General features: G+C 45.3%; 1 protein-coding gene and 1 long non-coding RNA gene across 3 annotated transcripts; one reads left to right on the forward strand and one right to left on the reverse strand.

The window, feature by feature from the left end:
* Positions 1-202: 202 nt before the first annotated feature.
* Positions 203-13,180, reverse strand: LOC423967 (uncharacterized protein C10orf143 homolog). Of its 2 annotated transcripts, none has more exons than XR_003075789.3 (4): positions 13,103-13,180; positions 6,842-6,982; positions 6,658-6,723; positions 203-3,831 (listed from the first exon to the last, which is right to left on the reverse strand). XR_003075789.3 is itself a non-coding variant. In XM_004942361.5 (4 exons), exons 1-4 carry the CDS (start codon positions 9,350-9,352, stop codon positions 3,802-3,804), a joined length of 309 nt encoding a protein of 102 aa, XP_004942418.2. In that variant the 5' UTR covers positions 9,353-9,397; the 3' UTR covers positions 203-3,801. The 2 variants fall into 2 exon arrangements, 1 of the variants encoding a protein (XP_004942418.2); XM_004942361.5 differs by lacking the exon at positions 13,103-13,180 and adding an exon at positions 9,281-9,397.
* LOC112532656 lies at positions 9,458-12,362 on the forward strand. The gene is made up of 2 exons (XR_003075790.3): positions 9,458-10,216; positions 11,291-12,362. It is a non-coding gene; the product is annotated as an uncharacterized LOC112532656 (long non-coding RNA).
* Positions 13,181-13,222: the final 42 nt, after the last annotated feature.

Raw genomic sequence — 13,222 nt, forward strand, 5'->3', positions numbered from 1 at the left:
ACTCTCCATTATGCCAAACCTGCAGAGGAATTATGTCGTTTCAAAATATTGATTCTGTGTATCATTCATGTTTTTGGGCAGTGAGGGGAAGAACCAGGTGGGCTACGTTGCACAAACGAAGCTCCATAACATATACCTTGGTGCCTCAGTGCCTGCAGAACACGATGCAATTATTAATGGCAGAACAAAACCAGACGGTTGGTACTGTAGCCAAAGGTGGGTTTAATGCTTCTGCTTTTGCAACAACTTATAAAATACAAAGTTAAAAATATGGTATCATTTTTATCTGCATTAAAAACTGGCCGTATGCTTTGTTTTACTATATACACCTAAATAAAGTATATTTTAGGTTATTTTGTGCTCAAACCACAGCATTAAGAAAGATAAAGAATCATATTTATCAACAAACCAAAACGTCACAGCTGTACAAGGTGAAGAAAAGTCCTACAAAAATAGTTCTGAGGTTTTGCTGCAGATCTGACACCCATCTGCTTTAAAGGAACATTCACCACCCCCAACTGCACGGCCCTCAGCTGCACCTGCTGCAGCACTGCTCCGAGACCACAAATACAGCACAGCTATGGAATAAAATAGCAGGTCTTCACTCTGCTGAGCTATTTCAGCTGCAACTCATTTGTGTCGTTGCTGATTCATAAATGCATCTTGCCCATTAAAAGGCATGGGGCAAGCAATCACATCCTTCCTAAGGATTCACTTTGAAGTTTATGCGGAGAGTGGTTTCTTGTTTATGTTTTAACCCCAAGTCAACTCAAGGGCTACCAAAAGGAGGGAGCTGCTATCAAAACTAGATAGGGTATCTCTACTCCCTGCTAATGAATTTACTCCCTGGCCATGGAATTGCTCTGACATACCCTGTATTGTGTTCCTGGGGAAAGCAAAAGGCTGCAGTTAAACAAAGACCCAACCTGGGACAATTCTACTCATGTTTCTTTTCTATAGCATTTAGATATTCAAACTATTCACACAAATAACAGCTACTGATCAATTAGATCTGATATAAAATGCAGCATTACATTTCGAGCAGTGCAAAGAAGGTACCACGGGCCCATGTTCACACTGCAGGTTAAAAATAGTACAGAGTTCTCCTATTTTCTTGAGCTGTAGAGATGCAGTAATCTCCAAGGACAGAGCTGAGAGTCACTGTGGACAGGGTAATAAAATACCTGCACAGTGCACAGTAACAATGAGAAGACTGATATGAAGAAATTGCATTAAAATCGAACAGAGTGTGACTTCATCAGGGCTCTGTGATGCAGCCAGGAGGAACTATGACCAACCCTGGGAGTTATGTATGGTGGCACCTTACAAAAACCAAGTAATGGTTACTCTGAAAGGAGAAGGATTGCAAAGAGCGTGATAGGAGCTACAGGGATTGTAAAGAGAATCAATTAGTTCTCATTCTGACTGTATTCTATTGACTAAAATACAGTCAGGCTTTTAGCTAACAGAAGAAATATATGCACTGCGATCCATTTAAATGGAAAATCATCCTCTCGGTGTGATGGTTCATAGTGTATTGCCCGTGCATTAAAAACAATATGGTGCTTCTTCGGTCCAGTGTATTCCATCAGAAAACTTCCCCAAGACCAAGTCCAGACGTAATTTCTCTTCTTAAGAGACCTTAAATTTTGACTACGTACTGTTCTGCTAACAGCTGCGTTCAAGCATTGAACTCAGTTGCACCCAATAGGTTCTGAGTCATTTTGCAGTGACTAAACTTTTAGATACCTTTCAGCCTTCTACATTCAGAGTAACTATTTCAGTTTTTACAGCACAGAAACTGAAGCTCAGCCATCTTTTTTTTCCTGGCTGACATTGCTACCAGGATTTGTAAAAAAACAACTGGAAAATCTTGTTAAAATGAACTGCCAACAAAGCATAGCCTGGCTGCCCAGTAACAAATATGCTATTGCAGAGCAAGCAGTGTCTTTAGAAACCATTTTACATTGCCATTTTGCACTAGTTGATAAACTGTACTGTCAGGATATGGGAATTTGCTCAGGCACTACTATCATTTCAACTGAGCATATGTTCCTTTCTAGCATGGATAGATACTACTGCTTGTATCAACCTGAACTGGGAGCTGGAGAGCTCAAGATGAATTTCTTACCTTCAAGGTAACACAACCTTCTAAAACCATTGTGCTTCTCAGTGATTTGATCTTTGAGCAGACTGTACTGCTTCTATCACTGAAGGAAACTGTGGGGTGTTTGAAACAGCTGGCAGAACCACAGAATCACAGGGATCAGGGGAACCTCTGGAGATCATCCGATCCAATCCCACTTTGCCATGATTCATTTCCAAGGGAACTTAAATTTGTATGGGATTGGAGGAAATTCATTCTTTCCTAACCAAACTTTCTGGATGCCAATTTAGTGCAGCTCTGCTTAATAAACTTATCTCCCCATCTGTCGCTTAACTGAATTCAGTATTCATATGATATTCATCTATTTAGGAAGATTATCTTGTTAATAAAAGTCAACTCAGTGCTAGCTACAACTCCACACACAATATGGGAAGTGTTCTAGGACTATGATAAGATTTCTCTAAGAATATTACAGTGTGATAAATGCCACTGGGATAGTGACCTTTAAAAGCCTGTTACTAGATTTTTGCAGCTTCAGAGCTACCATTTTAATCTACACTGAGTAGTGCCTGCCCTCAGAGCAGGAGAGGCTGGAAGCTGCTCTGCCTGCCTGGTGGGCTGAACCCTCCCCAAAGGCTCCATAGGAACAGGGGACACTTCTCCTGACAGGGGAGATTGCTTTCTTCCTGAACTTTGGTGGGTCACAGCCATTTCCATCCAGTGCAGAGGGTAAGCACTGCTATTCTGTTCTGAACAGCAGCCAGCTCCATTCCAGAGCAGCCAGTGAAGTGTCACATCCAAATAACACAACTTGGATACCTTAAGAGTTTAAAACCTGCAGGTGTTTAAAAATTACACAGGCCTGCAGACGGCTCAAATGTTGATTAAATTATCTGTGGCAAGCCACTAAGATCAAGTTGGGTAACAAGCTGAAACAGACTTGTTCTAGCATCACAACGGTTGGAAAGAAGGAATCCCAGAGCATCAGATGGTATCTTCAGCAATTTGAGAGGACTGTGTAGATCTGAAGCACCACTCACCTTTGCATAATAACGTTGTTCAAATAATACTGATTTTTTTCTTTCAGATAGTTATCTGTCACATTCACAAACTGTGCTTATTGTAAATCAAGTAAGAGTTTGGCATGTAGGAAAGATACCTGAAATGGATGCATATTCTGGATTTTACAACAAAGTAAGTTTCAATAGGGTTTTTACTGGCCTTTGCATAGCTGTCAAGCTGATCAGCTCTCTGTGTAGAACCGAAGAGTCCTCCCATTTCTGCCTGCTTATATACAATTGAGCTAAAAGTGCAGGCCCGGTACCAATGTGAACACAAGGACAACCTCCAAGAGTATGAGAGAAAGTGCCCAAGTGAGACAGTGAAACACCTTGTATCAGCATGACCTTTGGCCCAGGGCCAGGTGAAGACTGGGCCAAAGACCAAATCAGCTTAACTGCTCCAAAAAGTCAAACCAAATACATATCTTTTCATACATATGAGATACCTTAAGTACAAAAGCGTTTTTTCAAGAGTAAAAACAGTGGCATCCAACTGTGTGATGGAAGGGTAACACAGAGCAGAGTGCAGAACGTTTGCCATGAGTGAACCTACTCCAGCTGTACACTGCTCACAGGTGCACTTCCAGAACCTAACAGGGAAAGCAGCGCTGCTTATCTGCTGTCTGTCCGTCTCTAGCAGCCCAGGATATGACTGAAGTGTCCCTGAAATGACAAAATGGTATGTGACAAAATCATCAAAACCTGAAGCCTTTTCTCAGTATCCATTTTCAGACGTGACTGTAAAAGAAATGGACCATTCTGCTGACAGCACCCCAAGTGCTCCCTCCTTTCCCACGAAGGACTCGTGGACAAAGGTTAAAAAAACTGCAAATTCAGTACTACTCTGATCTCAAATTGTGGCTTAATGCACTTCTGCTGTCCCTTCTGAAACTCATGGCAGCGATCGTGCCTACAAAAACAAGCCTTAATGTTAAGAGAGCAAGTCGAAAGGTGATGTTCTCTCTGAATACGCTTTGAAAATCACAGCATATAGTGTAGAAACAAAGAATTAAATGCTTTCAGGTAAGCTGGTGTGAATGAGGTTCCTCGTGCAAAGTACAATGCTGAGAAGACTGTCTCCATCCAAGACGAATCGTCTCAGCCCTGTATGCCTGTATTCTGTTTGCCTTACTCCAGTGTGGGTTTTTATGTTCTTGAATTTCTCTCCCATCAGTAGCATACAGTTTCTTAGAGAATTTTAACATTATTACTATGAACAAGCATTGCAGCATTATTTATTTTGCTACCTGAAGGCTCTTCCCTTAGGGACATTTCAGCTGTTCTGAAGGGCTTCCATGATGCATCTTATTCGTTGTGACAAGCTCAATTTCCCAAGGTGAAATTTTAATTCTGAAGAAAATTATCAGCTTACTACACGTTTTATTCTCAATATAGGCTTTTTATTATTTTAAGAATGAACATATTACTAATATAAGTCCTAATAAATTTATCAAAGTGTAACCGTGTTATCTATCACGGTATGACTGTAAATAACTGATGATCTGAAGGGAACACAACTGACAAATCTGTACAGTCAGTTCACCCACAGTTAGAGGAGCTGTGGATGAATTGTGCTGTGGATGCAAGGACACCCACATGAGCCAGCTTCTATCAGGATGGCTTTACGAGCTCAGCACAGCATGCATTCAGCTGCACCAGAACACAATCCCAGTTGCTCTAGTCCTGTCTTTGTGTCTGGTATTATGTCTGAACTAACAAACCCTGCTGACTGAAAGCCAGAGTCAGAAAGAATCCCTCCCCTATGCAAAAGCACACCATGGGTGCAAAACCAGTCACACATTTATTTCATCCAGATTGTTCCAGGGCCATGACTCAAATAATGGAGAACCGAATATATAGGCTAACTTGATTATTCCATTACCAAACACTGCATCATGTTCCTTAAACTCTAATTGGTATTTGACATCATGCAACAGATGTCGATAAACTTTGGCACCACTACAGGGAACATCAAGGAAAACAGAATCTGAGTCAGTCCCATTTTAGATCCGCCTGCTTTGAGCAAAGCAGTTTCTATTTCAACTCATGATGTGAGTCTAATTCAGCAAGAAGTCTAGCAAGTAGCTACCCAAGGGCTCCAGATGTTTATAACACTGACTCGAGTCACTATACTGACAGCACAGGACAGCTAAGTAGGAAAATTCTTTACTTTTGAGATTCCATCTCTCCTTGAGTACAGTCAGCAGACTGCGTCCCTCGGTTCTTACAGCTGAAGCTCAAAAGCATTTAGAAGTCATCCATTACACCCAAACAAATGAATGTTTGTTGAAGAGGTGAATTAGATATCCTAAGGCATCCTGGTTCCTAATTATGATTTCAAGATTGTTACACAATCTTGTGTAAATGCCTTTTCAGCTCCCACACACCTAAGAGACTTCTGAAACTTTGGTTGGTCAAGGAGGGCAGATTTAGGTTGGATATCAGGGGGAAGTTGTTTACTGTGAGAGTGGTGAGGTGCTGGAACAGCTGCCCAGAGAGGCTGTGGATGCCCCGTCCATCCCTGGAGGTGTTCAAGGCCAGGTTGGATGGGGCCCTGGGCAGCCTGGGCTGGTATTACATGTGGAGGTTGGTGGCCCTGCCTGTGGCGGAGGGGTTGGAGCTTCGTGATCCTTGAGGTCCCTCCCAACCCGGGCCATCGTGTGATTCTATGAATATCTGCATGACAACTGAAACTGGAGGAGCACCATTAACCTCTTTCAGTGTTCCCAGCCATTCTCTCTTGAGGGTTTGGCCTTTAGTGAATGGTAAAACAGAAAGTGCTTAAGATAACCATCATCTTTTAGCGGGAGATTCAAGCACTACCACTGCAGTGTTATGCCATACTGCACTGTGCCAAATCCCAGCTGTTGACTACAGCCTACACAAATAAAAAAGCCAGTTCTTCCCAGCTTACTTTGCATATCAGGACAGCTCAGAAGACAGCACTACTCGGCTGTCCAAAGACTTGCACTGCTATTCTGAAATGTCAAGTTGCCTGTGCCGAGCTTTGATGGCTACTAGATCTTTAGCCAGCTTGTTTAAAGCCAGGTCTAGTATGTCTGCAGTGTAAGATGGTATGGCGTATGTCTGCTCTTTGGAAAGGAACTATTGAGTTAGAGGAAACAATAAGAAACAGAATGGGAATCCTGAGTATTTTGTTATGATTCCGTAAATCAAAGTAGACATAATAACGGGGTAGAGGAAGTTGTATGTTACTGTTTGCTTCAGTTACTTCCTAAACTCTGCTTTTTAGTGTGAATGTGAAAAATGTGTTTGCAGTCTCCATATTTTCCAACTGCTGCTGAAAACATATTAGTTTGTGCTCTGCTGGCATACCTCTGAAATGCTAAATCAATCTGCCTTCTTTTATTTACATGCTTTATTCCTGAGAAATGTAATTGTGGTTTTTATTAACTTTATGTTTTATGGATCTAATACTTAAGAACAAGTCTATCTTTTATGCCACAGAAAGAAGGTTAATATACTTACAGATTCTCCAGCAATACATCTTGGGCAAGGCTGGGCAGTACCTCTGCTTCCTTGGTTTTCAAAAATCTAATTAATAAAAACATGTACAGAACCATAAAAAAACCCAACAATTACTTGCCATTTTATTACAAAACTGACTTTAAATGCGTTCTAATAAATAGATGTGTTGATGGTGTAAACATACCATTGAGTTTTGCTTTGTCTTTGTAGCCCAAGGACCACAGCCAGAGGAGGCTTTCTGTTTAGAATCCAGCTCCATAGCACAGTCAATGAGGCGAGCATCGACCTCATTTGGAACAGCTTCTAAGGGCTTGCACACTCGCTTCTGAAAGAATAAAAAGGAATATATGCGTGTCTTTACAAGGCATAGACCATTGGGTACAAGCCTGCAGGATTTCTTTATGACTGACAGGGATCTTATACTCACTGGGAAGAACAGTAAGTATAGTGAGTTAGTAAATACAGCCTGGCAGGCACGAGGCCAGAGCACAAACACTGCATGGAGCACTATGCCTGGTGCTGGATGAGCAGGGAGATGTGTGGATCTCACTAAATGTCTCCGAGCCTCACTTTCAGAATGTGGGGAGAGAACACCGGTGGGAAAAGAGGATACGTCACCCTCCATTAGCATCTAATGTCGGATGGGGCTTATCAAAGGAGCACATCATGGGAAGTTCTGAGAAACTGCTAATTAAATGACGGAAACGGAAGGAAAACCCTGCAGCCAAGTCAGACGGTTATGAAGACATCTTTTGTAATGATTTATTTGTGTCTTTTTCTGCAAACTGTCACCTTCTTACAGCTCTCCTCTGCTACCCGAACAACCAGCTTCCTGCTTCCCATCTGAACTGTTACCTGGTGTTGAAGGACTTCTGGACTTCCTGCAAATCGCTCCACCTCTGGAGAACGGGCTGTGCTAAGTGGGGATGCCCTTCTCACAGTTCTTGGCATCCCAGTGCAAGACTGGGGGTCTGCTGAGATAATGCCTCACTGTGCAAAGCATGTCATGAACCCAGAAGGGTAAGGGGCAGCTGTGGGGCAGCTGTGGGGCAGGCACCAATCGGGAACCCTAAGAAGGGAACTACCCTTGGCCTGTGACTGCACCTTGAAACTGTAGCAACACATTAATAATAATGAGACACGTCAGAACTGATGCAGACATTTCAGGGTCTGGCTCTGACTGAATCCCAAGGAGATGTACATGCGTTTGAAATAACTTTCTGAGCAAACTTTGTTTAAGGAGTAACACCGTTTCATCTCACGTAGGACCTCACAGGTGGGAGAGGCACCGCCACAGACCTGACAGACTACTGAAGCACGGAAACAAAATTGAAAATTTGAATATATTATGTAAAAATAAAACGGATCAATACGACAGGAACCTCAGTGGAAAACAGTTGAAAGGAGCACACTATCAAGGCATACAGGATATTTGGAAGGGGGGGTAAATCAAAAAGTGAAATATGTATTGTACTAAGAAAGTGAATAATGTAATAATAAGAAGTCTGAGGAGGTCCTCCAAAGGCAGATTGCCTTCCACTGGGAAAACGCTCTCTTCCCTTTGTTGCAGCAGCACTCGTCCTTTATTAAAAGCTGGAGCGCAGTGCTACGGCAGCAGAGCCGGCACCGTGTGCGAGATGAAGGAATAGAGCAAAAAGCGATTCACTGCCGCGTATCAGAAGACATTTGGCTTATTAAAAATGAACTCAAAGCATTGTTTTGGGGGAGTTAAAGACATTTAGCACGAGTGACAGGAATTGAGCACGCAGAGTAGCTGGCTGACAACCCCGTCACAGCGACGCCAAGACAATCTGTGGGAGCTGCTGGCAGAGCTGGCTGCAGGGAAGGCTTCACTCCTGGAATTCTCTCTTAGGAAAGAAACAATCGATACATCAATCCTGCCTGAGAACGGAACGCGTTTAGCGCAGGACTCAAAGTGCCTGTGATTAATAAGGATCAATGAGAGAGCTACTCAAAAGGCAACCACGCGCCGCGTCAAAGTGACTAATTTTGTTAGGGGGAGACTGTGGTACGTCTCCAGCTTGAAACATAGCTGGAGACAAGCACCAGCAATTCACAGCATGTCCCAGAACAGGCAGAAAGCAGGGCTGCTCGCAGAGCAGATGTTCTGTCACTTTCTCTCCCAGCTGGCAAATCCTGGGAAAACACGTGTGTCTGCCGAAAGGATGAAGGCCTGGCAGCGAGGCTGCTTCTAATGAACAGTGACACCACACGGGTGCAGAACGCGGCTGGGAGGGCTGTCCCGAGCGGGAAAGGTCCTCCGGGATCACAGATCTGACCGCTGCGCCCCAAACACCGTAAGCGCGGCAGCACGGAGCTCCGTCCCGCAGGACGCTCCTGAAACGCGTTGCAGATCGCTGCACCGACACGCAAAAATCAATCCTACGTCCCTCCGTACAACACACAGCGGGAGCAATGAGCGAGCAGAAGACGCAGCAGGGGATCTCTGCCATTGACGACAGCGCTCAGAACGGCCTCTAGGCCGGGGCTCAAAACCCCGAAGGGCCGAACCCCACGAGCCCCTCCCCGCCGCCGCCAGGGGGCCCTGAGCCCGCCGCGCCCGCCCGGGGCCGCCATCCCCCGCCCGACCCCCGGCACTCACGCGCTCCGGCTCTCCCGGCTGCGGCTCCTGCGCGCCCGGCAGCCCCCGCCGCCCCCGCGCCAGCGCCTCCATGGCGGCGGGGCGGCACGCGCGGCTCGGCAGCCCCAGGGCCCCGCCAGGCCCCGCTGCCGCTCCGGGCACTGCCGCCCTCCCGCACGGGGCGGGGCCGGGGACGGCGGGCAGCGCGCCCGGGGTTGGGGCGGCGCTCGGAGCTGCCCCGTCCGCCCGCTGCGCTCCGGGCTGTCGCTACGGCTCTGCGGCTCGGAGTGTCGCGGAAGGCGCACGGCACAGCAAGTTTTATCAGCTGTTGTTTCTGCACGTCCTGAGCAATAACGGCGCTGTTGGGCCCCTCCCTACACTGGGGTGACGGAGCTGTGCGGGACTGCTATGGGGAGCGGCTGGGGGAGCTGGGATGGGACAGTGTGGAGGAGAGGGGCTGAGGGCAGAGCTGTGATGAGCTGTGGGTCGGACTCTGCTCCCGGGAACAGCGGCAGGACGAGGGGGTGGCCCCACGGTGCGACAGGGGAGGGCCGGGTTTTTAACGTGAGAACAGCATTTTCTCCCTTGAATGTAATAATCGGTACTGTTCTTTGCGTTCTGCCTATTTAAATAAGTGAACCGGGTTTTGTTTACACAGTGCAGCTAAGAAAATGGGATTGGTGTATGAAATCTCAAGTTCTATAAAGTCACTTTTGGCTGTACTATTACTTCGCCGATGCTTGTGAAGAACACACAGTTTGGAAACTACTTACTTCTGTGATTATTTTGGATCGAGTCAAGGCAAAGTACCGATACAGACACATCCAGTTTCCAAACAGAATCATTCAGAAGCTTTCAAGGATCACCTGCAGATTCCCTCCCACGGCAACAGAAGACCAAAGCCCCACATCTGGGACACGGCTGTTCAAACTGCACACATGGTCCCAAATGGCAATGGTTGGTTCAGATTTACTCTTAAAACGATCAACAGAAGATTCTGTTCCAGGGAATGAGTCCCTTCAAAATGAAGTGAAGGTTTCTGGAGGTTTTCACTGGAACAGATTGCCCAAGGAGGCTGTGGGTGCCCCATCCCTGCAGGCATTCAAGGCCAGGCTGGATGTGGCTCTGGGCAGCCTGGTCTGCTGGTTGGCGACCCTGAACATAGCAGGGGGTTGGAACTGGATGAGCATTGTGGGCCTTTTCAACCCAGGCCATTCTGGGATTCTATGTCTCTATGATTCTATGACTCTATGATCCTATGATATGGTTCTCCAGCACCAGCTATCTCCTTCCAAAAGGGAGAAAACAAAATGCACGTGAGGAAGTGTGACTGAGCAGAATCCAGCAGAGCTCATCACTCCTTGTTGCTGTGTCTCACAGATAAAATTACAGTCTTCCTGTTAGGTTTCTTTTTTTTTTTTTTTTTTTTTGTGGATCTTGAGACCAGCACAGGCTTAAATCCTCAGCCGGGAACATCTAATACACCGCTTCTCTGTTCTGCTCTGCTAAATCAAGCTATTTGCATTGTCAAGCTATCCCTGGCATTCCTTCCAGTGCTTATTCTGCACTAGGGATCCAGTTGTACTTACACTGTATGCTCTGTCACATTCTTTGAGCCTGAGGGTGTACCACAAAAAATTAATCCACAGATTCTTTTTGTTTTGTTTTGTTTTTAATTTAGCAGTTGACATGCCTGATAGAAAAAAATAACCCTAAATCTGGGTAATCCAGTTTGCACAACATCTGAAGCATAACTCATTGCTGAGTTTGAACCGAGCCCAAATCCATTCGCATCAAATCAGATTTATTTAATTATTTCAAAACCACCTTCCAATTCCACCCCCAGAGCCTGTTTACGTTCCTTGCCAGTAGAGCCAGTGCTGCAGACTGGCTTCCCATTTTACATTCACGTGCTTAGAACAATAGGATGCACTATAATCAAACAAGCATTTTGTGTCACATCCATCTACATTTGCTAGAGTGCATCAGGGGATCCTTATTTATTTATTTATTTATTTATTTATTTTGCAGGTGACTGATTTGGAAATGTCAGCTGCATTAGAAAAACCCCTTCTGACTTGCAAAGTGCAGAGCTGAGTGGTACCTGCTTGAACAGAATTAATATTACGTAGTCCTCTCCCTCCACAAATAATTTCCTGAATAAGAAAATGTTCAGTCTGCTCCAACGTGTCACCTCATTCACAGTGAGAAGTGTTTTCTTGTGTTCATGTTTACTCTTAGTAAATAGATTCAGCAATCACAAACCTTTCACACCTCCGGCCCCTTTCTTCTCACACCTTGCTGAGTGCTGCTACAGAAACACTGACTGTGCTTACAGCTGTGTCCTTTCTTTCATTTGTCCTTGGTCCAAAGCTAACTGGTACCTTTAGGCTTTCAACAGATGCCCTAATCTCACTGTTTTCCTAGACAGACATATCAGTAGTTCCACATCTGCTGTATTTGATTCCATGTTAAACTCCTCCTTTTTGTTTTATTTTGTGTGTACAGCTCTTAATGACATTGAATCAAGAAATCTAGTAACCTGTCATAGCCCTTTCCCACTGCTGTTACACCAAGAGTTGCCACATCTTAAGGCAAATTTCTGTCTTATTTGAATCATAGAATCATAGAATGGCCTGGCTTGAAAAGGACCACAATTACGATCTTGTTCCAACCCCCTGCTATGTGCAGGGTCGCCAACCAGCAGACCAGGCTGCCCAGAGCCACATCCAGCCTCGCCTTGAATGCCTCTAGGGATGGGGCATCCACAACCTGAACTTATCTGAGAATATTTGCTCTTAGTTTCATAGTGTTCACACTACAAAATCTCTTAATCTCTCCAATCTATACATTCTGTGATACTTTCAGGTTTGTTTTTTTTTTTTTTTTTTTTTTTTAGTCTTTTTAATCTTGTGTCATGCATCCCAAAGTCCAGATATAACGTCAGGCCATATCTTTGCTTATCATTAAATATTTTATTCAGACTCTGTTATGACATCCAGTCTTACCACTTTCAGTGTCCTGTGCCTGGCTCCTATTTTAAAACTATTTAGTCTTATTGTACAGTGTACATACACCAATAAAGGCTATTTCTATACAGAAACATTGCTTGTATCTATTCTGAATACTTCGCAGGGGCTCTGAAATAAGGTAACTAGCACATGTAAAGCCAGCAGGCCATTCTTTTGCTAACTAACCTCCTCAGGCAGGGCCGGCAATGTGAGCAGCACCATGCCTCCCCTTTTTGTGGCTCCCAGACTTGCATATTGCCTCTGTAACCGAGCCCTTTGCAACCGGAGGTGAGCAGTAGATCAACTGGGCACCGTGGGAGCCCTGCCAGATTAATTTGGCCCGCTGCCTGCCGTTCAATCTGGAGTCGTTGAAGCCCTGGGTTTCCCTGGGACCGTGCTGCCAAATCCTCCATATGGGATGCCCAGAAATACGGCCTCGTGTTAGGGAGATTTAGGTCTCTGGCGTCTCGGTGGGCCTATACATTTTTAACAGCAATCCTTGTTTCTACCTTCCAAATGAACCTTGAAAATGCGAGCCTTATTAAGGAACGAGGCTTTAAATTCTCTGACGCGGCTGTGGCTGACACAGGCTGCGTTGGAAGGCGTTCATCTTGAAGGATCACGTTTCTTATCCGTTTCTTTTTGGCAATGTAGCCCACGATGAAAACAGCACAGGAGGGCTCGTAAGCATCTTTTGAACAGCATCAGGATAAGGGTATATTAGATCTTTCAGTGGTCTCAATTTCAGAACCGCTTCACAAACAAGGGCCTTTTACGGATATCGGTCGTTTCCACGTTTAGACACACCGCTGACCGAAAGCGCAGCTCTCACCTTAAAGCCTCTCAGAGGGGCACAGCGCGCAGCTCCGCCCCGCGCCTCTGACTGACGGACGCCCCCCCCGCCGCTGCCTCAGCCTCGCGGCGCATGCGCGGAGGGGCGGGCAGCACCTGC

This window comes from Gallus gallus, chromosome 6 (genome assembly GCF_016699485.2).
Source record: "Gallus gallus isolate bGalGal1 chromosome 6, bGalGal1.mat.broiler.GRCg7b, whole genome shotgun sequence".
In the NCBI taxonomy this organism is placed as follows: domain Eukaryota; kingdom Metazoa; phylum Chordata; class Aves; order Galliformes; family Phasianidae; genus Gallus; species Gallus gallus.